The sequence below is a fragment of the Pinus tabuliformis genome, chromosome 8, assembly GCF_031772625.1.
Source record: "Pinus tabuliformis cultivar Carrire ecotype Pingquan chromosome 8, CPIR1, whole genome shotgun sequence".
In the NCBI taxonomy this organism is placed as follows: Eukaryota; Viridiplantae; Streptophyta; class Pinopsida; order Pinales; family Pinaceae; genus Pinus; species Pinus tabuliformis.
Genome location: NC_142294.1, coordinates 1451772658 through 1451796998, shown reverse-complemented (window position 1 = coordinate 1451796998; position 24341 = coordinate 1451772658). Strand labels below are relative to the sequence as shown.

General features: G+C 35.2%; 1 protein-coding gene across 2 annotated transcripts; it reads left to right on the top strand.

The window, feature by feature from the left end:
- Positions 1 to 20661: 20661 nt before the first annotated feature.
- LOC149241216 (plant intracellular Ras-group-related LRR protein 6-like) lies at positions 20662 to 23060 on the top strand. Of its 2 annotated transcripts, none has more exons than XM_089367463.1 (5): positions 20662 to 20744; positions 20919 to 21258; positions 21340 to 21684; positions 21770 to 21936; positions 22042 to 23060. In XM_089367463.1, exons 2-5 carry the CDS (start codon positions 21070 to 21072, stop codon positions 22811 to 22813), a joined length of 1473 nt encoding a protein of 490 aa, XP_089223589.1. In that variant the 5' UTR covers positions 20662 to 20744; positions 20919 to 21069; the 3' UTR covers positions 22814 to 23060. The 2 variants fall into 2 exon arrangements, with proteins under 2 accessions (XP_089223589.1, XP_089223590.1); XM_089367464.1 differs by having other exon boundaries at positions 20685 to 20744; positions 21070 to 21258.
- The last annotated feature ends 1281 nt before the right edge of the window (positions 23061 to 24341 follow it).

The following is a 24341-nucleotide window of genomic DNA, read 5'->3' as shown; positions in this document are numbered from 1 at the left end:
GGTATTCAAAGTGGATAGCTAACCTTGTGGTAGTAAGAAAGAAGAATGGAGAAATTAGGCTCTGTGTTGATTTCAGGAATCTGAACAAATGCTCTAAAAAGGACAACTACCACCTGCCTAAGATGGAACACTTGCTGCAAAAAAGTTTCAGGGGCTAGAGTTATGTCTTTCTTAGATGGATTTTCAGGTTACAATCATATTGTTGTACATCCAGAAGATCAGGAAAAGACCACCTTCACTACCCCTTGGGGCACTTTCATGTACTCCAAGATGCCTTTTGGACTGATGAATGTTGGGGCTACTTTTCAGAGGGCCATGGATATAGCCTTTGTGGGAGAGAAGGACAAGTTTGTCCTTATTTACCTTGATGACATAACAGTCTTTTCCAGCAGTCATAAGGACCATTTGTAGCATTTGAAGAAGGTGTTTCTAAAATGCAGATGGTTTGGAATTTCTGTGAACCCAAAGAAGTCACAGTTTTCTCTAGAAGAAGGAAAACTTCTGGGACATATTGTTTCTGTTGAAGGTGTGAAGATCGATCTGACGAGAGTTTAAGCAATTTAGACATTGTCCATCCCCAAGTCAAAAAGGGACATTCAATCTTTCCTAGGAATGATTAACTTTGTCAAGAGGTTTATTCCAAACTTTGCAGAGCTAGTGAAGCACATCACTTCCATACTAAAGAAAGGATCAGAAATAAAATGGACAGATGGTGCAAGAAGCTCTTTTGAAGCCATCAAACAAGCTATCATGGAAGCTCCCACTCTAATCAGCCCAAATTATACCAGGGAGTTTTATATCTTCTCTTTTGCCTCTTATGATACACTTGCAGCAGTTCTATTGCAGAAAAACGATGAAGGTGTAGAACACCCTGTGGCCTTTTTCAGTAAAACTCTGAGGGACGTCGAACTAAGGTATGACCTTATTGAAATACAAGCTTATGCTCTCATAAAATCTTTAAAGGCATTCAGAATTTATATTCTGCATTCCAAAGTGGTTGTGTATGTACCTTCAGCCTCAGTAAAAGATGTCCTAACTCAGCCAGATATTGATGGAAAGAGAGCTAAATGGATTGCAAAATTCATATAGTTCAACATAGAGGTGAAGCCCACCAAGCTTGTCAAAGTCAAAGGCTTGGCTAAGCTTATGGCTAAGGAAACTTGCAGTTTGTTAGACATCAATTTCATGGGTTCAAATTCAGGTGGTGAGCGAACAGAGGAAGCAGCAGAAGAGCAAGAGCAGAATTAGTCTTTGGCTAAAAATCTAGCCACCTGTGAATGGTATTCCAATGTAATTCATTTTTTGCAGAAGCTAGAAGTCCCTCTAGGGCTTAGCTCAAGTCAAGCCCGAGCCATTAAGCTCAGATCAGCTAAATTCTGCATTAATAAAAACCTGCTTTATTGGAAATACCCATCAGGGATCCTCTTGAGATGTCTAGACAAAGGACAATCTGTGGAAGTCACACACCAGTTCCATTCTAACATTTGTGGAGGGCATCATTATTGGAAAACCACAGCCCACAAGATCCTGAGAGCTGGGTATTATTGGCCTACTTTGTTTTCTGATATGTTTTCTTTTGTGAAGTCTTGTGACAAATGTCAAAGGTTTGCAGGAAGATGACAACTAAAATCTCTGCCCTTGAAGCCAGTACATGCCAATGGTCCCTTCCAGCAGTGGGGCTTGGACTTCATAGGTGAGATCAATCCACATTCCATTGGCCATCACAAATGGATCTTGGTAGCTATTGATTATTTCACCAAATGGATTGAGGCTATACCCACTAAAAATGCTAAGCATCAGGTTATCATAAAGTTCTTGAATGAGAATATTTTCACTAGATTTGGTTGCCCAACCAAACTAGTCACTGATAATGTAGTAGCTTTTATGGCAGAAGAATTGGTGGACATGTGTGAATTCATGGGCATTCAATTGGTGCATTCTACCTCATATTATCCTGAAGGAAAAGGCCTGGAAGAATCATCTAACAAGAGTCTTGTAAGGATAATGAAAAGATTGTTGGAGGACAACAAAAGGAACTAGGATTCGAAGTTGAAGTTTGCACTATGGGCTGACAGAGTTACCAACAAGTAGTCCATAGGAGATTCTCCATTTAAGCTGGTTTATGGCACTGATGTTGTTTTTCCTATCCAGGTGATTCTCCTTGTGGCCGAATTCTTGCAAGAAGAAGAGGATGAAGAGAACGACATGGCGAAGAGAGTGAGTAACTTGGTTGAATTACAGCAGATCATAGAACAACTGGTTGAGAAGTCAAGAATTCATCAAAAGAAGATCAAAGAAACCTTTGATAGAAAGGCAAAAATGGACAGTTTTCAGGTTGGTGACTAGTTTCTCAAATGGGATGCACTAAAGGAAAAGAAGGGCAACCATGGTAAATTCGATGCCTTATGGACGGGACCGTTTGTCATCGCTCAAGTTTAGATGAACAATACATTATTCTGCACAATTTAGAGGGGGAAGGTGTTTTTGATGGCCCAGTCAATGGGTGATTTTTGAAACTTTACTTCATTTGAGGCTTTAAGGCCTTAATATTGTAATAGGTTTTTTTTCAATTATGCAAATAAACTCCATGCCCAATGGAACACTAGGAGAATTTTTTTTTTTTTTGGTTTTTACTGGAAAGGCAGTAGTCTGCAGTCCTTGAAACCTCACATGGAGGCTTTCATCCCCAGAAGGAGCCAGTGTTAGCCCTGGGGTGCACTGCTGCTATTTTAACGGAAATATCCCCTATTTTATCCCCGATGCTCCACGTCTCCTCTTGCTTTGCTTTGGCCATAAGCCAGACTTAAAAAATATTACTCTCACATCTATAACTGCTTCGGGTCCAATCTTGCAATCGCAATCAGCACTTCGCGGAGGACAGTGATGGGCAGATGCGATAGACATTAAACCAGAGCACAATGTTGCAGCGGGTCTGCATATATGTATCGCAATCAGGGGTTTGGGGTGATGGCACATAGCTGAACCACTGATTTCCACTGTCGCCGATATTTATGCCCACTCCGATAGTGTATTGCATATATGTATGGTTTTATGCCCCCGATAGTGTATATAGCCCTATCTATATATGTTTTGCCACCGATAGTGTTAAATGCATATATATATGAGTTTTGGCCTCTGATAGCTCTGTTATGCTCTTTTCTCCTCCGATAGCTCTCAATAGCTCCCGATAGCTCTATTTTGGCTCTGTTAGTATTTTTTGACAATCAGACAGGTGAACTGAAATAACGTAATATATGGACGAAAGGGGAAAAACAAAAGCATAGTGCAGCCGAACCAATAGAAATGGTCATGGAACGTCACTGGCACAAGCGAGCCACCTGACAGCACGTCAAAATTACCAGAATTTGGTTACTGTGTTGTTAGAAAAAGAGACCTTTTGCTCATGTCTGTATAATTATGGCATCAAGCAGTTAGAAGCCAGAGGGGATAGATTAAGACATCTCGGGCCTCAGAGAGCCCAAGAGCATTGTAAAAAGCCTATAAATGGCTGAAAGTTAGAAGTATCAAAGGTTCAACTTTTGGAGAATGTGGATACTCTGTTCCTTCCAGCGTCTCATCTTCATTCTAGTAATACAAGCTTCTTTTGCTGTTACATGTTCAATTCTCATTTTCTCCTCTGTTCTAAGCTTGCACTTGAATAGGTTATTCACATTTTCTTCTATATCTAATGCCAGATAATTGTCATCTTATCTCTGTGTTGATAAATTAGATTTGCAAGCTTCATTTACTTTCTGTAGCTTAAGCCATTCATATGTGTTTATGTATGTATCTGTTGGTACAGTCAGGATTCTCCATCTATTCATTAAATCTATAAATTATTGAGCATTAGTGGTCGAAAGCCTTGTCAAGATGAGGGTGTTCATGCATGTCTTGAGTGAAAACAGAGATGAATAGTCATCTAACTTGATCCAAACCCCAATCCATTCCAATAGTTCAGAGAACGATATTGAAGATTTATATGTTGTCAGGCATCTCTGAGCTACAACCTAGGAGAGTTTCCTGGAGTGCTAATAGTTCCTATAGGAGAACATCTCGTGGAGAGACATGCCACTCTGGTTGAGGGAATTTATCCCTGTAATGACAAAGAATGAACCTTTCACTGCGCAGTTTCTGAGCACAGTGAGGTCTGTGTAGTTTATGGGCTCAGTGTTGGGTTTTTGCTCCATAATTGTGCATTTCTAGAGCTCAAGGCTCACTAGCAGTCAAGACTGTGCAATTCCCAACAACAAGGCCAGTTGCCCTCAAGAATTGTGTAGTTTTCTGAGGCAAGCCAAGAACTATAAAGGGACAAAGTCAGGAGATCGGCTTGTGGGTAAGAAAATCAACTAAGTGAGCAACCACAAGCCAAGATGAAAAGGATAAGTCTCAATTGAAGCATGGATAACTAGATCAGTGCAAGATGAGTTGTTGTGGTTTAGAAGGAAGGCTCCAAAATCAAAGCATAGGAAATAATTTGGAGGGTGGTTGTAGCCACTACAACATAAATTTGCAAGTTGATTTCTCCCTTTTGTTCCACTTCAAAAATATTGTAATAGATGACAAACAATATAATGATCTAATTTAGATTAAAAAAAAAACAAATTATATTCTAATTTCATTTTTCCTTAACAATAAATCATAAAAAAAAAAAAGAAATATAAATTATTCTTATATTTTGATTAATGGTTGGTTTGTGATTATAAATTTCCCAAAAAATTAAAAAACACATTTCATGATAAAACTTACAAAATAAACATTAAATTAAATTTGTTTTTTTTTTAAAGTTGACCTGAGTTTAGATTCTCAATTTTTAGGGTATGTAATATTATAAAAGACCAATGAAGGTGATATTTTAAGTTTGGTGAAATTGGTTTTAAATATTTTTAAATTAAAAATAAAAATAAAAATAAATATTATAAAAGATCAATGAAGGTGATATTTTAAGTTTGGTGAAATCGGTTTTAAATATTTTTAAATTAAAAATAAAAATAAAAATAAATATTTTGAATATTCTTTTAAGGCAATTTTTAACGTAATTTAAATTGATGCAAAAAATAAAATAAAAATTATTTTTTATTATATAAATGTTTTATAACATGATAATTTATTATATGAAAAACAAAGTTCATACATGATACTTTATTATATGAAAACAAAGTTCATACATTTAAAAATTAATGAACAATTGATAGAGTATTTATTTTTACACAGCAAATGCTTAATTTGATATGGAAAACAAATGAGATTTCATTATTAGAATATTATTGTTATTTGATTATATATATATATATATATATATATATATAGATATTATTTTTAATTTGATATGGAAAACAAATGAGATTTCATTATTAGAATATTATTGTTATTTGATTATATATATATATATATATATATAGATATTATTTTTATATTTATCAATGAATAGGAAAAAATTATATATATATAAAATATTTGAGAAAAATATTATAAATAATTTTTAAAATGGATGGTATAAATGAAAACATAAAAGATTATAGAATAAATTATTTTTATTCGCAATGATCTTAATAAATTATTTTTAGGATCATTGTGGAGGAATGCCATAATGATAAATCTAATCTCTTTTGTTGCTTTGTGGACTTTAGAAAGGCTTTCGATACGGTTCCTAGAAACAACCTTTGAAACAAATTAGAAGAGCTAAAGGTTCCTTTTGAGTTGACAGCTACCGCTATAAGGTTATATGAGAATGTAATTGCCAGGTTAAAGAGCAATGAGGGGTGGTCGAAAGATATTAAGTGCAACATCGGAGTTAAAAAAGGTTCCCCCCTCTCCCCTACCCTATTTGGCATTTACATTGACAAACTAGAAGGTTGTTTAGAGGAAGTAGGATGCGTTGGCACGATCTTAGTTGGGATAGTCATCATCTTTCTTCTCTACGCTGATGATATTGTTCTTCTCACAAGGTGCCCATCTAATCTTGATAAGCAACTTATACTTCTTAAGGATTTCTGCTCTGCAATGGGTATGATTGTTAACACTGACAAAACAAAAGTTATGATTATCAAATCCATGAAGGACATTTACGCTAATTTTATGTATGACAATAGTAACTTGGAGGAAGTGTCTTCCTACAAGTACCTAGGAATTGATATTCATCACAAGCTCAACTGGAACTATAGCATTGAGAAAAGGATTAATGGGGGATGGAAAGCTTATTTTGGTCTTGAAAATAATTGTAAAATGAAAAATCTCGTAATGTGGTATAGAAAGAAGTTCATCTTTGAAACTTTATTCACTCCGGTTATCTTATATGGATGTGAGGTTTGGGGTTGTAGCATCTCTAGAGAATCCTGGAGAAATATTGAGCAAATATAGAAGCGTTTTATAATGTATAACCTCAAAATTAAAAGCAACACACCCTATCCTATTCTCCTTATAGAAGTGGGTCTTTTCCCTATCGAGAGCCTAGCTATGACTAGGCTTCTGTTGTACAAGCACAAACTCAATAACATAGGAGACCATAGACTTCCTAAGCTAGCTTTAAATTCCAACCAAAACCACCTAAGGCTCAAACAAGGTTAGTATAAAGACACCAGGGCCTAGTTAAACCATTGGGAGATCGAGGAGAATGTTGCATTGCAAAACATTAATAACATTAAAAATATTGTTACTTCTAAGTTCAAAAAAAAAATGTGGTGTGAGAAAGATTTAGCAGCTAAAAGAAAATTAAGATATTATAAGGAGGTCATCAACCCCACCCTAGAAGATCAAAAGCATCTCTCTGTTTTAACTAGCACACCATGGATGGAAAGGTTCTGCCATCTCTGTGAGAATACGAACATCGAGGATTAAAATCACTTCCTCTTAGAGTGCCCAGCGTACAGCCACATTAGATCTCAGTTTCAAAATCTTTGTTGCAATACTGACCTTCCTAGCCTTTTACGTTGTCAAAATTACAGTGAGCTTGGGAGGATTATCTCCAAGCTTTTTGAGTATAGGAATAAAATCTTAAATCAAACTAAATAATTCGTTTCTTTAGGTCCCATAGACCAAAGTTTCGTCTCAGTGGACCATAACCACCACCATCATCATCATCAATATATATTTTAAAATAAAATATAATTATATTCTTAAAATAAAAATTAGGTATTTTTGTTATTATAAAATTTTAAATTATTATAATTTTTTAAACTTAAAATTAATTAAACATTATTTACATTACATTTTGAAAACTTTATATACAGTATGAAGTAAGAATTGAGGTTTCTTGACCGAGAAGTAGTTGGTGTAACTATTTAACATTATTTATTACATTTTGAAAACTTTATATACAGTATGAAGTATGAAGTAAGAATTGAGGTTTCTTGATTGAAAACTTTATATACAGTATGAAGTATGAAGTAAGAATTGAGGTTTCTTGACCGAGAAGTAGTTGGTGTAACTATTTAATTTGTAGTTTTGATTGAATGTATTGTAACCAAAATGTACACGAATATATATAATTTTTAATTTAATACTTAAATTATTCAAGTAATTACATGATATTTATTTTTTAATAATAATAAATAAAATAAAAATAATAATACATTATTCTTAAAAATAATAACACAACTACCATCTTTATATTTACTTTTTCTAATAACTACCATCTTTGTATTTAGTTGAAAACCTATTTTTTATGGATACTAACTTCAACTCCCACTCTTATTTCCGAACTCCGTAGAGATGCTTGATAAAATGATATTCTATGAATATCATACACATATTACAGTCGATATCAATTCATCAATAAATTTTATGTATATTTATAATTTTTACCCACGCCGACGTGGTGGTTTACTGCCTCTGAGCAGCACCCGTGGCCCTAAGCAAGTCCGTTTCACACCAGAGTGTCTTTCTCCTCCCACCATCCGAAGAAACAGGCACACAACTAGGAGGACAAAGTTATTTTATGGGCATGCTATCGACCCATAAATGCGACCGAGTAGTATATATTCACAATTGGATAGAAATAAGTATATTATAAATACATTATCTAACCGTTAACATATACTGCCCAAATACATTTATGAATAATAACATAGCAAATAAAACTTACTTATTTTATGCGCACTATACGATATTTACAGAAAACATTTTAAATTCTTAGATCAAACAACACCATTGGTATTGTTAAGGAAATCCCGATTGACGTTGGAATCACAAGTACTTTGTTAACTATATTTTATAAGCAAATATAATGGCGGTAGTCTAATGAGATTGTTTTTTATTTAAAAGATAGAAATTTTAGTTATATTTTGAAAAAATCTAAAAGATGGAAATTTGAGTTATATTTTGAAAAAATTTGATAAGAAATTTTATAAATTCAAATAATAGTATTAAATTTCATAATTTTAAATGCCCTAAAAAAATTTTAATGATGTAAAATCTATTTTTAACATAAAAACATGATTAAATACTATTTTTACAAGTTTTTTTAAAAAAATTTACCCAAATTCCAACTAAACCATCCACTATTCCTCCCGCCAAACCGTCCACAATTCCTCGGCCTAAGATTAGAAGAGTTAGTTGGCTCCTACAGTACGGTATAGGACGGAAAACATACGGACATCATGGCTCCTACCGCGGCTGCCTGCCCACATGAGATTCATGACCCCATCGCCGACAAAGCCGAATAGAATATACGAGAAAGCCGACAACTAAATTTTGTATCTCATGAGTGCACGAATTTATGTTGCACACCATGACTGGTTCAAATTTGCAGTACTTTAAGATAAAATTTATATAATCCTTCGAGTGCACGAACCTACAATCTCAGTCGTAGAATCATTTCTGTAATTGAATTATTCAGACATATTTATATAATCCTTTGAGTGCACGAACCTACAATACCACTCGTAGATTAATTCCTACGAATGAATCATTTATAAACTTTAAGAACGAAGGGACGATTACAATATTAAAAAACATGGAAAACGAAATGCTTAGTAAGACGATAGCACGTCTTATTTAATTTTCCACATGACACTCATTCTTAAGTTTCATCAGTACGAAAAGGATATGGGGTTTCAAAAGTCTTGATCTAGGGGCGATGCTGACATAAGAGAAATGTGTTGTGTTTAAAATGGTGCGGAGGGTTACGACCAAGGATATGGGGTTTCAAAAGTCTTGATCTAGGCGCGATGCTGACCTAATAGAAATGTGTTGTGTTTAGCAAAATACAGATGCATTCCCTTCTATCTACATCAACGTATTGTATCTTTTTAAAATAGTGCGAAGGGATACGACCTGGCCAAGATATCACTGGTTTAGGTCTCAGGCTAGGAATGCCCGTGGCTTTATTACCGGATTAGGAATTCTATCGGTTTGAACATGTCTTGTACTTGGATATGGAATATGTGATTAATCCTAAAAGAAAATATTCAAATTATTTTTTTTTTTTTTTAAATAATTATTATTTTTGGAAAGTCAAAAATAATTTTATAAAAATAATTTTATAATAATAATAGAATTTTAACAAGTATTATAATAATAGTAATTGAATGAAAGATCAGGGTTTATTGAAACTTAAATTGATATAAAAAATGCATTCACTTAGAGCTTAATTAAAAATATTATAGTTTTAATTCTTATTTTAGATTTATCTTAATTATAGTTTTAATCACTAGTTTAGATTCATTTTAATTCTTGATCTATGAAAAGCTTAAAAAGATTACATCCTTTTTCATCTTAAAAGAGGTTTGTAGTCCAATAGATTTGATATCTCTTGATACTTGGTAGATCTAGACTTAAGATGGATTCATGTTGGTTTTATTACTAATTATAATTATTAATTTTATATTTTATTTTTAATTTTAATTTTATGTAATTTGAACAAATCAAAATAATCCAATTTATTTTATTTTTTAATTTTAATTTATACTGGGCCCGTCTATTTAGGTAATTACTTTTAGTCTTTTATTATTTTTTAATTGAGCTCATATCTAAATGTTTACAAAATTTACACAACTACAACATCTCCCCATAATGTTTTGCTTTCGAGTTAATTTTAAAAATGTTATAAAATAAAATTAAAGTAAAATATTTATAAAATATTTTGAATTTAAAATGAGTTATAGTTTTTGGGTATGACATTGGCCAATGGTAATGGGATGAAACATATTTACAAGTTAATAATATTCATGGTAAAATGTTGGGATTAAGAATTTTGTTATATTGTATGTTTATTGTAAGTATTACTTTTTAATTCAAAAAACGTTATAAAAGATATATATATATATATATATATATATATATATATATATATATATATATATGGTTTTTGGATACATGGTATTGTTATGTCATGGTGTTATAAGAAAACCTATTTAGAGGTTAATAATATCCATTGTAAAATGAGGGTGAATATTAATGGTTAAGAATCTCATTATATTGTAAATATTAATTTTTCTAATGATTATTATTGGAAAAATGATGTACAATCCATTGATCATTTATTTCTTGAATGCCCCTCAACAATTGATCTATGGCATGAGGCATATTAATCATTGGATATCAATTTGAGGTGGTCAGGAGAATCAATCCAAGCTGTTTGGGAAGCCTGGTGGAAACATGCACACCCAACTAAAATCCAAAATCCCCCTATATTGGTTTGTTGGTGTATTTGGATAGGAAGGAACAAATATACTTTTCAAGATTCAACTCCTAATTCGACCTTATCCGTCCCTCACATCACTACTCTCTACAATTTTTGCCACATGACGATCCCCGACATCAACATAGGACAATTGTGACCGAGACCATATATAAATCTATTCCATGGGCTTACTTCGATGGTTCAGCACAACTGAATGGTTGCGGTCATAGCATTGTCTTACATTTAAATGATGATCATTATTATAAAATGAAGATTGGTTTAGGGAGAGGCACAAACAATTTTTCCAAACTTAACAACCTTCCACATCTTCTGATTTAGGTCTTTGAGAAAGATATTCGTCACCTCCAGATCTTTGGTGATTCAAATCTTATTATAAACTAGTTCAATATGAAAGTTGAATGCCACATGCACACACTCATGAATTTATTGGATGAAGTCCTATCATTAAAATCTCGTTTTAATTATATCTCTATTTGACATATTTACAGGGAAAGGAATCAGCATTCCGACAACCTTTCCAAGGAGATAGCACATCAACCTCGTGGTTATTGGATGATATAGGAACACAATGGGCATGACTTTTATCAATATTTTCATAGGCCATTTATAGAGCAACATCCATAGGGGGCAACAATGCCCTAACTTTTATAGATTGTCTTTGGACCTTTAAAGTGATCTTATGTTTATTTTTTGTATTGATCATAGATATTATATATTTTTTGTTATCTATACTGTAAGAATTCAACTACAGTTTTGTATAATCCTTCTCATACTTTTTCAGTATGTAGCAGGGCCGCCAGTTTTTGGCATATGCTCTCACTAAGCAAGTATGTCATACACTTCAATTCCTTAAACACAAGGGACATGGAGAGTCACATTATTACATATTGATAGAAGAGATGTGTACCCTTGCAGGCCTGTAAGTGGAGATTCACTTGAAAATTATCAATTTATTTTTTATTTTATTTAATTGAAATCATTAATATATTAAAATTTTAACTATTTTTTTAAAATAAAGAATATAATTTACATTTAACTAAAATATATTATTTATAATTTTATATTAGAAAAATTTCAACAATTGCTTATTATATTTACTTTCTTTCGTTGTCTAAACAAAAATACCATGTTAGTGAAACTCTTTTTTTTTTGATAAGTAAGAGACGAGCCTTCTATTAATCTGATCAAATTACATAATATACAGAGTGCCTCAGATAGCAAGGGTGGAAAAAAACCAGGGGCCGAAGCTCAAAGTGGTTCCTCCAGCATCCACTAGACGGACCCGAAGGCAACAAAAAAAGGTCCACAAAACTGAATCCTCACCGTTGAATGCATAACCCTGATCCAATGGCCAACAATTAGAGGGACCCACAATCGTGCAACAAGCATAAAAAATCCTGGCCGTTGAAAGCAAAATCCTAAATCAACGGCCAGCGGGGATATCGCACAGACGAGAAGCATGGAGGTTAACCACACGATGAGAGTGGTTTTCTCTCACCTCTTGTTGCCACCTGTTACCTCCTGAGTGGAATCGCATGCAAGTTCCCCAATACCAAATACCAGCCATGTCCCATGCGATATACCACATACGGTTTTGGGGTTTTGTGTTCATGGTTTTGCAGAAAGCACGGGGCCCATACAGGGACCCACAGTGGACCCCACTTCCCCTTGCACAAGGACCCAACCGCAACTCTAAACTGGGTTCAATAAACAGCAACAGGTCTGGAACTCTAAGGCGACAAGCATGACGCATCACAGTCATTGAATACATAAACCCAATCCAACGGTCATTGGGGATATTGCACGGTCGAGAAGCGCGAAGGTTAACCGCGGGATGAAAGCGGTTTTCTCTCACCTCTCGATGCCATGTGTAACCAACTGAGTGGAATCGCATGCACCTCCCAAAATACCAGATACCATCTGAGTCCTGCGCAAAATACCACTTATGGTATTAAGATCGTGGTTTCGTGAAAAAGCTAGAACATTCCCATAGAACTTGCTGAGCCTTCCGCCTGAAGTCACCAACAGAAACCCGCTGAGCCAAATACACCCAGGCAGTCCATTCTGCGTCATTGCCCGACTTGAAACCTTCATCATTCATCCAAAAGTTAACAAAATTGAGGAGAGCAACCATATCCCAAAATCGTAGACAAATTAGGTGATATCATCCTCCCTCCTGTCGCCCGAATCCCTTCGATCAACACTGTTCATCCATAAATCCCAATCTTTGGGTGCTAGGATGAAATAGTCCTCTCGCAGTTTCCCTTCAGGTAACAACTCCCATGCATGCTGAGAATCCCTGTCCTTATTGGCCACACCTTCGTTGGCCAACTGATCTGCAAGCATGTTTGCCTTCCTTCTAACATGAACAAATCTAATTGTTTTAAGGGTCTGCAAGTGAGAGTGGATACGGTGGAAAATCTGCAGTAGCTTCCAGTGCTTCGACACTTTATCTGGTGAAGTTCCATTGTGAATCTTCTTGGCTACTCTAATGATTAATTTTGAATCTGCTTTAATGATAACATTCTGTAAATTTGCCTCCACCAGGATTTCCAAGCATTGATCTAAAGCCAGAAGTTCAGCCATGTTATTGGTACCCTTTTCCAAGTGGCCATGGAAGATATGTTTTGTGTGCCCCTGAGCATCTCTTATAGCACCCCCAAAGCCAGCTTCCCCCGGATTTCCCTTAGAAGCACCATCAATGTTTACTTTGAAGAAGCCCTGAGGAGGGGGCTGCCATCTACTGTCCCCTATGCTAATTGTTCTCACGTCCTTCATTATTCCTTCAGGATTGATGGATTGAAGACCCAAATTAAGAATAATAATATCCTCGTGAGGCAGAGGAGGATTCGTGGGAATTGACCTCAAAAGGCTCTTAACTATTTCTTTAAGCTGTATTAGAATTTGATTGATCATATGCTGGGGTTCCTGGCTTTATTTGTGAAGATCCGCGTGTTGCGTTCTTTCCAAATATTCCAGATAACAAAGCCTGGTACTAGCATCCAAGCTTTGTTGATGATCTCATTCTCTAAGAAGTTCTTCCTCCAGTTTTTCAGAGTGTCGGATATGCTGAGATTGTCCCTGTCGGTTTGTCGGAAGCTTGATGCCACCTAGTCCCATACCTTAGCAGAAAAAGAGCAGAGGTTGAGCAGGTGTTTAATCATTTTCTCATGTCAACCACATAGGTGACATTTGGAAGGGCCAATGAAACCTTTCTTTAGGAGGTTTTCCCAAGTTAAGAATTATAAAACTATATATGGCTGATATACGTCAGAATAGGTTAAGAATGGCCAGAATTAAATGGTCACTAGTGATCATGAAAAGGCCAAAAGAGAAAGTTATCAGACGAATGGTTTTGAAACGTTTAACAATTCCTCAACTTAAATCTACCGGATTTGTCGGAAGAAACACGAGTCAACTTTCATGGATTTGGAACCACTAATATGAATGCTGGAACACATTGGAAGTCGGATGAATTTGAAACGATTTTGTAATTGAAATTGTTATTTCCTCCATGACCTAAAACCACTGGATGAAGGGGGAAGGCAAAGGAATCATCATTCATTAATATTCATTAATCTAGTTTAACGAATTTAATGTTAATAAAAAAAAAACAGAAAGTAGTTTATAGTTTCATAATAACAATTAATAACATGGGCTAAATAGTCAGATACTTAAATCAATTAATATAGATTTATTTAATTATCATAAAATTATTTTAAAAATGAAAATTTATTTATATTTGATTGTTATTACAAATTTGTTTTAAAGAGTATGAAAATAAAATGAATTTTAACAAATAAATTAAATTATAGTAAAAAATTATAAAATCATATTTAATATTAATAAAAATTATTAATAATAAATTAACATGATTATCAATTTAATTAACAAATAACTAAATAAATGAAGAAATTTTAATATTAATATTTATATTTTTCGAGGAATATATTCAATTGTCTTTTACAGATAAATTTGGCAAGAAAAACTATCTTTAAAAATATATCTACTATAATTTATATAGAAAATGTAAAACTTCATAGACAAGATCCGAACAAAAACACTATCAAGACATTATAATTGTGTTTAGGTGGGATTGGATTCTCCACCCCTACAATGCAGAATTGCAATTAACAAAACACCTCAATTTGCGGATCAATAAAACCTAAATTGAGTGGATTCTAAAACTTAACACTAACTTCAATTCAGTGTTTTACTTTAACTTAACTATATTTAAACCAAGTGGCAAGTACTAGGCACTTTGTAGCACTTGTTTATATAAACTATAATATACCTAATAATTATTAATTATGACTAAAGCTATAATATTTTTATTAAATTGAAAATAAATACATCTTTTATATTAATTTAATGTTTAAATAAACTTTGATCTTTAATTATATTACTATTTTTTTTGTAAGCTTGGTAGTAACTTTCCATTCATTCATTTCAATAATCAGGCACATCACAATCATATAAATTGTTCAGTGGCCTTAACCTACCTAGTGGGAAACTAGGTTTGTTGGCCACCAAATTGTATTATAAGCCATCCATAACATAAATAGTCTGAGCTTGTCTATCCAAGCCTTGTAAGAATTATACCCTGTAAACCATCTAGTAAGCATAAAACTATAAACATAAATGCTACCCGACATATACATCGAAATATAAGCCAAAAACGATCAAACATGACTTCCAACATCTAGTCATGTCATGATTCCACCAAAGCAGGATCTTTTGCAGTTGAACCTCGTAATTCAGATTAAGGCAAACATGGAATATGGTGCTCTATGTGGCCAAGGCAAACATTTCGGTGTTGCAACTAGAGTTGAATTAGCTGGAGTTCTTTTTGAATGTCTCTGAGACCCAGATCAGAACCCACATTTGCTACTATGTTGAGGGAAGATGCCATTGCTTTAGCCACAATACATTTCATAAGCCAAAAGAGATGAACAGATTGTTTATACAAAGTGAGGTGGTAATGGGCATAATAAGGGTCAGGGACCAAATCACTCCAATCCTCTGTCGGCAGCTCGAGCTCAGCTTTCAAGTTTAAATCTACCTCCCAGGTCGAAATCAGCTACTTCACCTGGTCGGGGTCCCTACGCAATAGGCCTGGACTATATTATGTAAGATCTCAACATCTGTTTTCCTCTTGCACTGGCGCGTAGTCTTTCCGGACGTCAAGCCTGTTTCGTTTCCCTTACCACCTGGATTCTTGCGACCACGTTCTCCACGGCCAGAGGCACTACCACGAAGAGTAGTCTTCGCCATTATGAGCAAAATCGAACCACCCTTCGTTAGACTTCTCTCACCTTCCCACATTCAAGAGCCAGCCCACTGCGCAGATGCCAGAGGGAGAAGCGGCTTAGGCGGACTTTGAGTAACAACAATAGAAAAAACCATCCGAAAATCAAACATAAACTTAATGGAAGGGCATAAGAACATAGATAGCATTTGACAACACTACACCACACCAGTAATCCATCGCCCAAGCCAATACGCAGATACAAACAAGAACCCTCCCGAGTGTGAGGCACCATCTGAATGAGAACAGAGGCTTCCGTGCACCCTTGAGACTAGAGTCCGTAGACTTGACCCTTACCAAAAATCTAAACCCTTCCTCTCCACAGCGTTTTCCAGTGCAATTCTGGCTTGAAATGGAAAAGCCCATATTCAACATCAAGGGAAAACATCATAAAAAATATTCAGAAACCAGTAATCATGCCCATACGGGATAGTAAATTGCTAAAAATTATGGATATCGACATAACAGAGTTGAGAAAGCCAAAGCTTTTAGTCACAAAAACTTCCAAATTAATCATTGTTCCTTTTTCCCTCCAAATCCGAGGTGAATCACGAATTGCAGCCCTCAACCCAGGGTATAGGATGAGCATAAAAACATACCAAACTATGTGTGCCAACCTAGAGCAGAGATGGGCTGGGACAAAGTGTTCTCCCCACGTTCCAAGTGTCACGAACTAGCAAACAGTTACCTTAGGCTCCCTAATATACCCGTGACACCAATTCAACGGCCCGACAAATGTTCTTAAATAAATCTCCACTCCCACCACCTGTAAGGGTAGTGGTTTGCCGAACTTCACGTTGTGGATCCAATGAGATCTACGACACTTCACAACATTAAGACGGAGAGCATGTGAGGGCGTGGAAGAGACCACCCACCATCCCAAACATTTAATCTCTTAATCATGTCGATGATCCCCAGACCAATCTCAACCTGCCTCACACCCAAATTGAAAATTAATTATATTATGATTATAATAATATTTTTATAAATATAATTTATGATAGTTTTATTATTAATTAATTAATTAATTTTTTTTTTCAAAAATAACAAATAATTTTAAAATTTAAAATAATTTGGATATTTCCTATTATCACTGATCACCTATATTCCATATCTGAATCCATGACATTCATAACACATGTTCAAACGCATGGAATTCCCAATCCCTTTACGTCGATTATAAGAATGGAAAAACCCCACGAGCATTCCAACCTACACCCTAAACCAGTGACATTGTGGCCTTGTTGTATCCCTTTGCACTATTTTAAAAAAGTACATCCTGTTATTGTAAAACATAATGCATCTGTATATTGTTAAAAAGCGCATTTCCCTCTAGTCAACATCCCACAATTTTGAAATATACAACCATCCATGAAGACTTTTGAAACCCCACTTTTCGTACTCGACATGTTATGTTACACTATTATCTTTATCAAACTTAAGAATGAGTGTCGTATGGAAAATTAAACAAGACGTGCTATCGTCTTGCTAAGCATTTCATTTTCCATGTTTTTTTAATATTGTAATCGTCCCTTCGTTCTAAAAAGTTTATAAACGATTCATTTGCACAAATTAATGTACAAGTGACATGGTAGGTTCGTGCACTCAAAGGATTATATAAAATACATCTGAATGATTGAATGATAGAAATTAATGTACGAGTGATAATGTAGGTTCGTGCACTCAAAGGATTATATGAATTATATATCAAAATTCTGCAAATTTGAACCACTCATTTGCAACAAGAGAGACTAGAGAGACTAGTCCAGTATGGTGTGTAACTATGAATGATGAGCATAATTTAGTTGTTGTCTTGTGTATATATTCTAACTCTAATTTTTAGTCCAATAAGGAAGGAAAAAATCTGATTTTATGGTTTCAAGGAGGGTAGAACTAATCTTTTTTGGGAAAAACAATCCCAAATTATTTTGGAAGGAGCTCCAACTGAAAAAGATACAAATTGAAAATAATATTATAGCTTCTAAATGGTTTGACTATGCAAGACAACTCTATGAGCAGGTTCCCAAGGTTGACCCTCCCCCCTTGGTCAACACAGATACTGAACTCTTCACGGTACAAGAGGTAGAGATGGGTATCAAGAAGTTGGGTGTTGGAAAAACAAAAGACTTAGTTGAACTCCAAGCAGAATATCTATAGTGGGGCTCAAAGATTCTTACACCTCACATTACAAAATATTCAACAACATCATACAACAAGGGCTCCCCACAGATTGGACAACTAGTCTCGCAATAGCTCTTTTCAAGAGTGATGACATCAATAATTCCTCCAATTATAGGACCATCATGATAAACCCTTTGTTTGTAAAGCTATTTGGAAGCATGCTAGAAAACAAAATTAGTAAGTGGGCAGAAGAAAGAGATAAGCATGCTAAAGGGCAAGCAAGTTTTAGACCTAAACATTCCACAGTTGATCATTGCATAACTTTAAGGCACATCATTGAAAAAGTTTGGGAGAACAAGGAAGAAGTATTTTGTTGCTTTATTGATTTCAAAAAAGCATTTGACTCGGTTCCTAGGGATAAACTTTCGCAGAGAATGGAGGAACTTGGGGTTCCTAAGCATTTGAGAGCAGTTGTGCATAGGTTGTATGAAGAGGTGAAAGTCAAAATTAGAACTTCAGTAGGCATTTTTGAAAGTTTTAGAAGCGATATCGGGATCAAGCAAGCTTGCCCACTGTCTCCTACCCTTTTTGGTTTATATATCAACAAGCTTGAGGGGTGGTTAAATTCACAAGTGGGTGATGGTATCTATTTGTGCAAGTTTGTTATAAGGCTTCTTTTGTATGCAGATGACCTTATTCTGATTGCTAAATCGGCTCTTGGTTTGCAAGAGCACTTACTATCCCTTGAGCATTTTTGTAGAAGTGTGGGGATGCAAGTCAATATCAGCAAAAACAAAAGTAGTGGTCTTCTCTAAGAAAAGAAAACATAACCAGCATAAGTTCTACTTTAAAGGCAACATTCTGGAAGAAGTTGCGGATTACAATTACCTCAGAATTGACTTCAACAAAAATCTAAGCTGGAATGGTTGTAGAAAGAAAAGAACTTTGGGGGGTTGGAAAGCATTTTATGCTTTTCAAAATAGGTGTAGAGAGATATAGTTATGGGATTGGAAGACCACTCAAACTCTTTTTGGGCTTCTAGTGATTCCAGTGATTCTCTATGGTTATGAACTGTGGACTAGCAATACCTCCGACATGCGGTGGGGACAAATTGAGAAAATTCAGAGGCGTTTGATTACAAACAAATTTAAGATTAAAAGTGCAGTTTCTTATGATATATTGTTAAGTGAAACAAGGACTGCTCCTATTGAAGCAATTGCTATGGTGCAAGTCATAAGGTATTTAAAAAAAATTGAGCAAATGGAAGAGGGTAGATAGTCTAAGGTTGTCTTTAATGATAGATTGTGCATGAGCAAAAACACTTGGATGCAGCGAAATAACAAATGGTTTAGTAAATGGGGTATTCGCTTGAGCGCGTGTCCCATAAACAACAAAGAGATAAAAGCTTTTGTTATGGAAAAGTTCCACAAACGTACTTTGGATAAGGAGCTAGGAAGAAAGAAAAATCACTATATTGAAGTTTTTAATCCCACTCATAATCATCAATCAAAGGCATACATAGAGGCCAATATTTCTTGGAGAGCCAAAATTCTTATTGCTTAGTTAAGGATTAATTCTCATCAAGTCCGTCGTGAAATAGGGCGCTGAAAAAGGCCAAAGGAAGTGTGAGAGGAAAGGGTATGCACTTTTTGTTCTTCTGAAAAAGTGGAAACAGAGAAACATTTCATTTTAGAATGTGAGGCTTTCAAAACAACAGGGAAAGTTATGCAGAGATGTTGGCTGCTAGCTTTTGGGATAATTTATTTAGTGAGGGGTTTGTTGAAAAACTGGAGGCATTTATTGTGAAGCTTCATAGTTCATTCTTTCCTTTTAGAATGTGAAGCCTTCAAAAACAACAAGGAAAGTTATGCAGATACTCTGGCAACTAACTCTTGGGATAATCTATTTAGCAAAGGGTTTGTCGAAAAATTGGAAGCATTTATTGTGAAGCTTCACAATTCTTTTCTCCCTTCTTTCAAGACAGACTTTAGAATTGTTGACATCCTGATCGTGACACTATTGGCGTTAGTGGATCTTATGAGCTGTCACTTATCCATTTGGGCGATAGGATGATGAATCTCATAATGAACAGGCGGCCCACGGTGGGGGCCATTATCGCCGTCCGTTTTCCGGCCAATACCGTACCGTCATTGCAGGAAAGTTCCGTATCCACTAACTCTTCCCATTATATATCCAGTAACTTAACTTGCCTTGGCACATACAGTTGGCAAAGTACTCGCGATTCCAAAATCGATCGGGATTTCTGTTATAGGCGGTCTTGATCACTTTGTCAGAGCTTTGAGGTCACTAAATTTCGTGAACACCAGCAGTGGCTGATGTTTCGTCCAAGAATTTAAATTAACCTTCCTTCCAGATGGGCTTTAGAATCGTTGACCTCCTGATCGCGACACTATTGGCGTTAGTGGACCTTATGAGCTGTCACTTATCCATCATGAATTTCATAATGAACAGGCGGCCACGGTGGGGGCCATTATCTCCGTCCGTTTTCCGTCCAATACCGTACCGTCATTGCAAGAAAGTTCCGTACCCACTAACTCTTCCCATTATATATATACCAGTAACTTAACTTGCCTTGGCACATACAGTTGGCAAAGTACTTGCGATTCCAAAATCGATCGGGACTTGGGTTATAGGCAGTCTTCATCACTTTGTCAGGTAAGTAAATTTCGTTAGCAGCAGCAGTGGCTGACGTTTCGTCCAAGAATTTAAATCTTCTTTCTGTAATATCATACAAAGCTCGTAAAATATCTTTGCCTTCTTGCCTGAACTTTTTGTTCTGGTTCCAAGATTGAGATGTATTTTGAATTTCCATAGACTCACTATCCGTAGGTATGCAACAACTGTGACATCTGGACTTCGTGTTTGCCTAAGAAATCCAAAATTTTGTTTCAATTCGGGAGAAATCTGTGTCTACACGGCAGATCTGAACGAAGTCCGATAGAAAATACTATAAATTGACGAATTGTGTTCCGACTTTAAGATGACAGCCGTTACCGAGATGCCTATTATAGCCATCGGAGGTCTTAGCGCCCGAGCCGATACTTCTCTGCTGGAGCAACCTCACCAAGCTTTGGCCCGCATCGAGTCAGAGTTATGCCAGAAATTGAAGGTCATCGCCTCTCTTTCATGTCCGCTGGGCATGGATGAGGTTCACTGGGAGTCCGCAAGGGTAAGTCCTGCCTATTATGTCGAGTATTAGTATCTGCAATGTTTCGAATGTCTGTGTTAGCGGTTATTGCTGTCAGTGCAGGTACAGATGGAAATTCAGGCCAAGAAAGACGCAGAAAAGGAAAAGATTCCATACGAAGCCGTTCTAAAGCTCACGGAGCAGTACCAAATATATGGGAATCCTATGATAGATGGGAAAACCCTAGCCACGAAGTCGAAGGAGGACGCTAAAATGCTCTCGGATAGCCACACATCCGAATTTCAAGAGGCCGAAAAACAAATTGTAGCACTGTTAAATCAAGATTCTCATAAAAGCTCCTCTCATAAGCTCGACCTTAGCGGGCTTCTCCTTCACAGTGTTCCACATGAAATAGGGAAACTGTCATCTACACTCGCCAAGCTTGACCTTTCTAATAATAACTTACAGGTAAATTGTTTCAAGACTATTATTTATTAGCAGTCGGCTGGAATCTCTCACCTCAAATTGACGCTGATTCAATTGTTTATTGCAGGTTTTGCCTGATTCTGTGACAAGTCTTGTGAATCTTACTCATTTGGACATTCAGTCAAACCAGCTTACATCGCTACCGGATTCCATCGGGCGTCTTGTGAATCTTAAGGTTTTCAATGTTTCTGGGAATTCTCTTGCTGCGCTTCCTGATAGTATTGAAAGCTGCCGGTAGGCTAATCAAAGCATCTGAGAGTTGTCTTTGTAATTTCTTTTCACTCAAACCCCCGCCATTTTTTCTGATTTTTGACCGGTGACATTTAATTTTTATTTCAGTTCACTGGAAGAATTGATGGCCAATTTCAACCAACTCATACGGCTGCCTGAGGGGCTGGGGTTCGAACTGCTGAACCTCCGGAAGCTGTGTGTTCATTCCAACAAGCTCACACATCTTCCCTACTCCACCTCCCACATGATGTCCCTCCGCTTTCTGGATGTCCACACGAACAGGCTTGGAGGCCTTCCAGAAGATCTTGAGAACTTGATGAACCTCGAGTACCTGGATCTCAGCAGCAATTTTAACTATCTTGTGTCTCTCCCGGAATCGATCGGGGGTCTCACGTCTCTCATCGAGTTAAATGTCAGTTACAATCAAATCACTGCATTGCCTGCGTCTATTGGGCGCTTGGAAAAGTTGCAGTTTCTTAACGTGGAAGGGAATCCTCTAGTTCTGCCCCCTCCCCAAGTGGTAGATCGGGGTCTGGACGCTATTAAGGAGTACATGGCAGATTGGCTGGAAGCCTGCCTTGGCGGAACGAATGGCGGGCAAGAATCGTGGTTGAGGCGCATAGCGTCGGGGAAATGGGTGAGATGCGGAACGCCAACCTCTGATGTGTTGGCAGGAGGTTTGTCGAGGCGACTGCTTGGAAGAGGGGACGGCGACTTTTCCTCAATTTCCACACCTCGTAGACGTGCTTTCTTGTCTCCTCTTCGCCTGTTTGCTCCGCGACATTCGTTGCTGCCTCTTGGTTCTTTGGCCACACCTAAGCGGACTCCGTATAGCGGTTATTCTGTGAACTCTAACGGCCGGCTGTTCTGCTTTAAATGAAGAGATTTTGTTGCATGTAAATACAAAAATAAAGTCGATGATACTAGGGAGGTTTTGTTTCTTGTTTCTTCGGCTGGGTGGAGGAGAAAGACACCGTGTGAAACGGACTTGCTTAGGGCCACGGGCGGGGCTCAGAGGCGGTAAACGACATTGGCAAGGGTAAACTATATATAATTTATGATGAATTGATGTCGACTGTAATATGTGGTGCATCATCATCATGGAAGGAGTCGGGAAATGAGAGTGGGAGGTGTCGTCAGTATGTATAAAAATAGTTTTTCTTTAATCTGTAATTTTTCAAAGATGGTAGATGCGTTATTATTTTAAAGAATAATTATGTAAATAATTTAAATACTAAATTAAAAAGTATATATATTCACGTGAGAATACATTCACTAAAAGTTACAAATTAAAAATTAACACCAACTGCTTTTACGCCAAGAAACCACAATTCTTCCTATTGTATATAAAATTTTCAAAATATGATGTAAATAATGTTTTATTTATTTTAAGTTAAATTTTTTATAATAATTTAAAATTTAAAATTTTATAATAACAAAAACCAATTTTTAAACCAATTTTATTTTTTAAATTCGGTAAAATTATTTTTATCATGTTTAATTTCTCATCTCCATCAAAGATAAAATAAGATTTGAATCCAAAATTTCTATATAAGTAAAACTAAAACAATTAATTTGTATTTAAAAAATATAATTATATTTTATTTAAAAATATATTAATATTTTATTGGATTAAAATATAAATATAAATAATTTATTTTGTAATATTTTATCTTTTCATTTATATTATCCATATCATTCTTTTATCTTTCATTTTTTCAAAATTATTTTTTATATTTTCGTAAAAAAAAAAATTATTAATTGATAAATATAAAAATAAATAAAAAAAATAATATCCTATTTGTTACCTCAAAATTATTTTTTATATTTTCGTAAAAAAAAAATTTATTAATTGATAAATATAAAAATAAATAAAAAAAATAATATCCTATTTGTTACCTCCCGTCAAATTGTGCATTTTTTTAAGTAAATACTCTATCCATAGTTCATTAATGTTTAAATGTATGAACTTTGTTTTTTCCTATAATAACTTTGTTTTTCCCTATAATAAATTATTATATTGTTATAAACTATTTCTAAAATAAAAATTACATTTTATTTCATTTTTTTACATAAATTCAAAATTATTTAATTTAAAAATATTCAAACTAACTTCACAAAACTTAAAATATCACCTTTATCAGTGTTTTATAATATTAAATACCCTAAAAATTGAGATTCTATAACTCATGTCATCTCCTAAAAAAACATTTTTTTTAAATTAATGTTTAGTTTATAAATTTAGTCATGAGATGTGTTTTATTAAATTTTTTAGGAAAAATTTATATCTACAAACCATTTATCAAAATATAAGAATAAGTTATATTCTTACTTTTCCAGGATTTATTGATAAAAGAATTTAATAGAGGAAAAATGAAATTAGTATATATATATATATATATATATAT

Coding starts and splice junctions, on each gene's coding strand:
- LOC149241216 (XM_089367463.1), top strand. CDS start 21,070: ATGACAGCCGTTACCGAGATGCCTATTATAGCCATCGGAGGTCTTAGC. Junction 21,259..21,339: donor TTCACTGGGAGTCCGCAAGG/GTAAGTCCTGCC, acceptor CTGTCAGTGCAG/GTACAGATGGAAATTCAGGC. Junction 21,685..21,769: donor TTTCTAATAATAACTTACAG/GTAAATTGTTTC, acceptor TGTTTATTGCAG/GTTTTGCCTGATTCTGTGAC.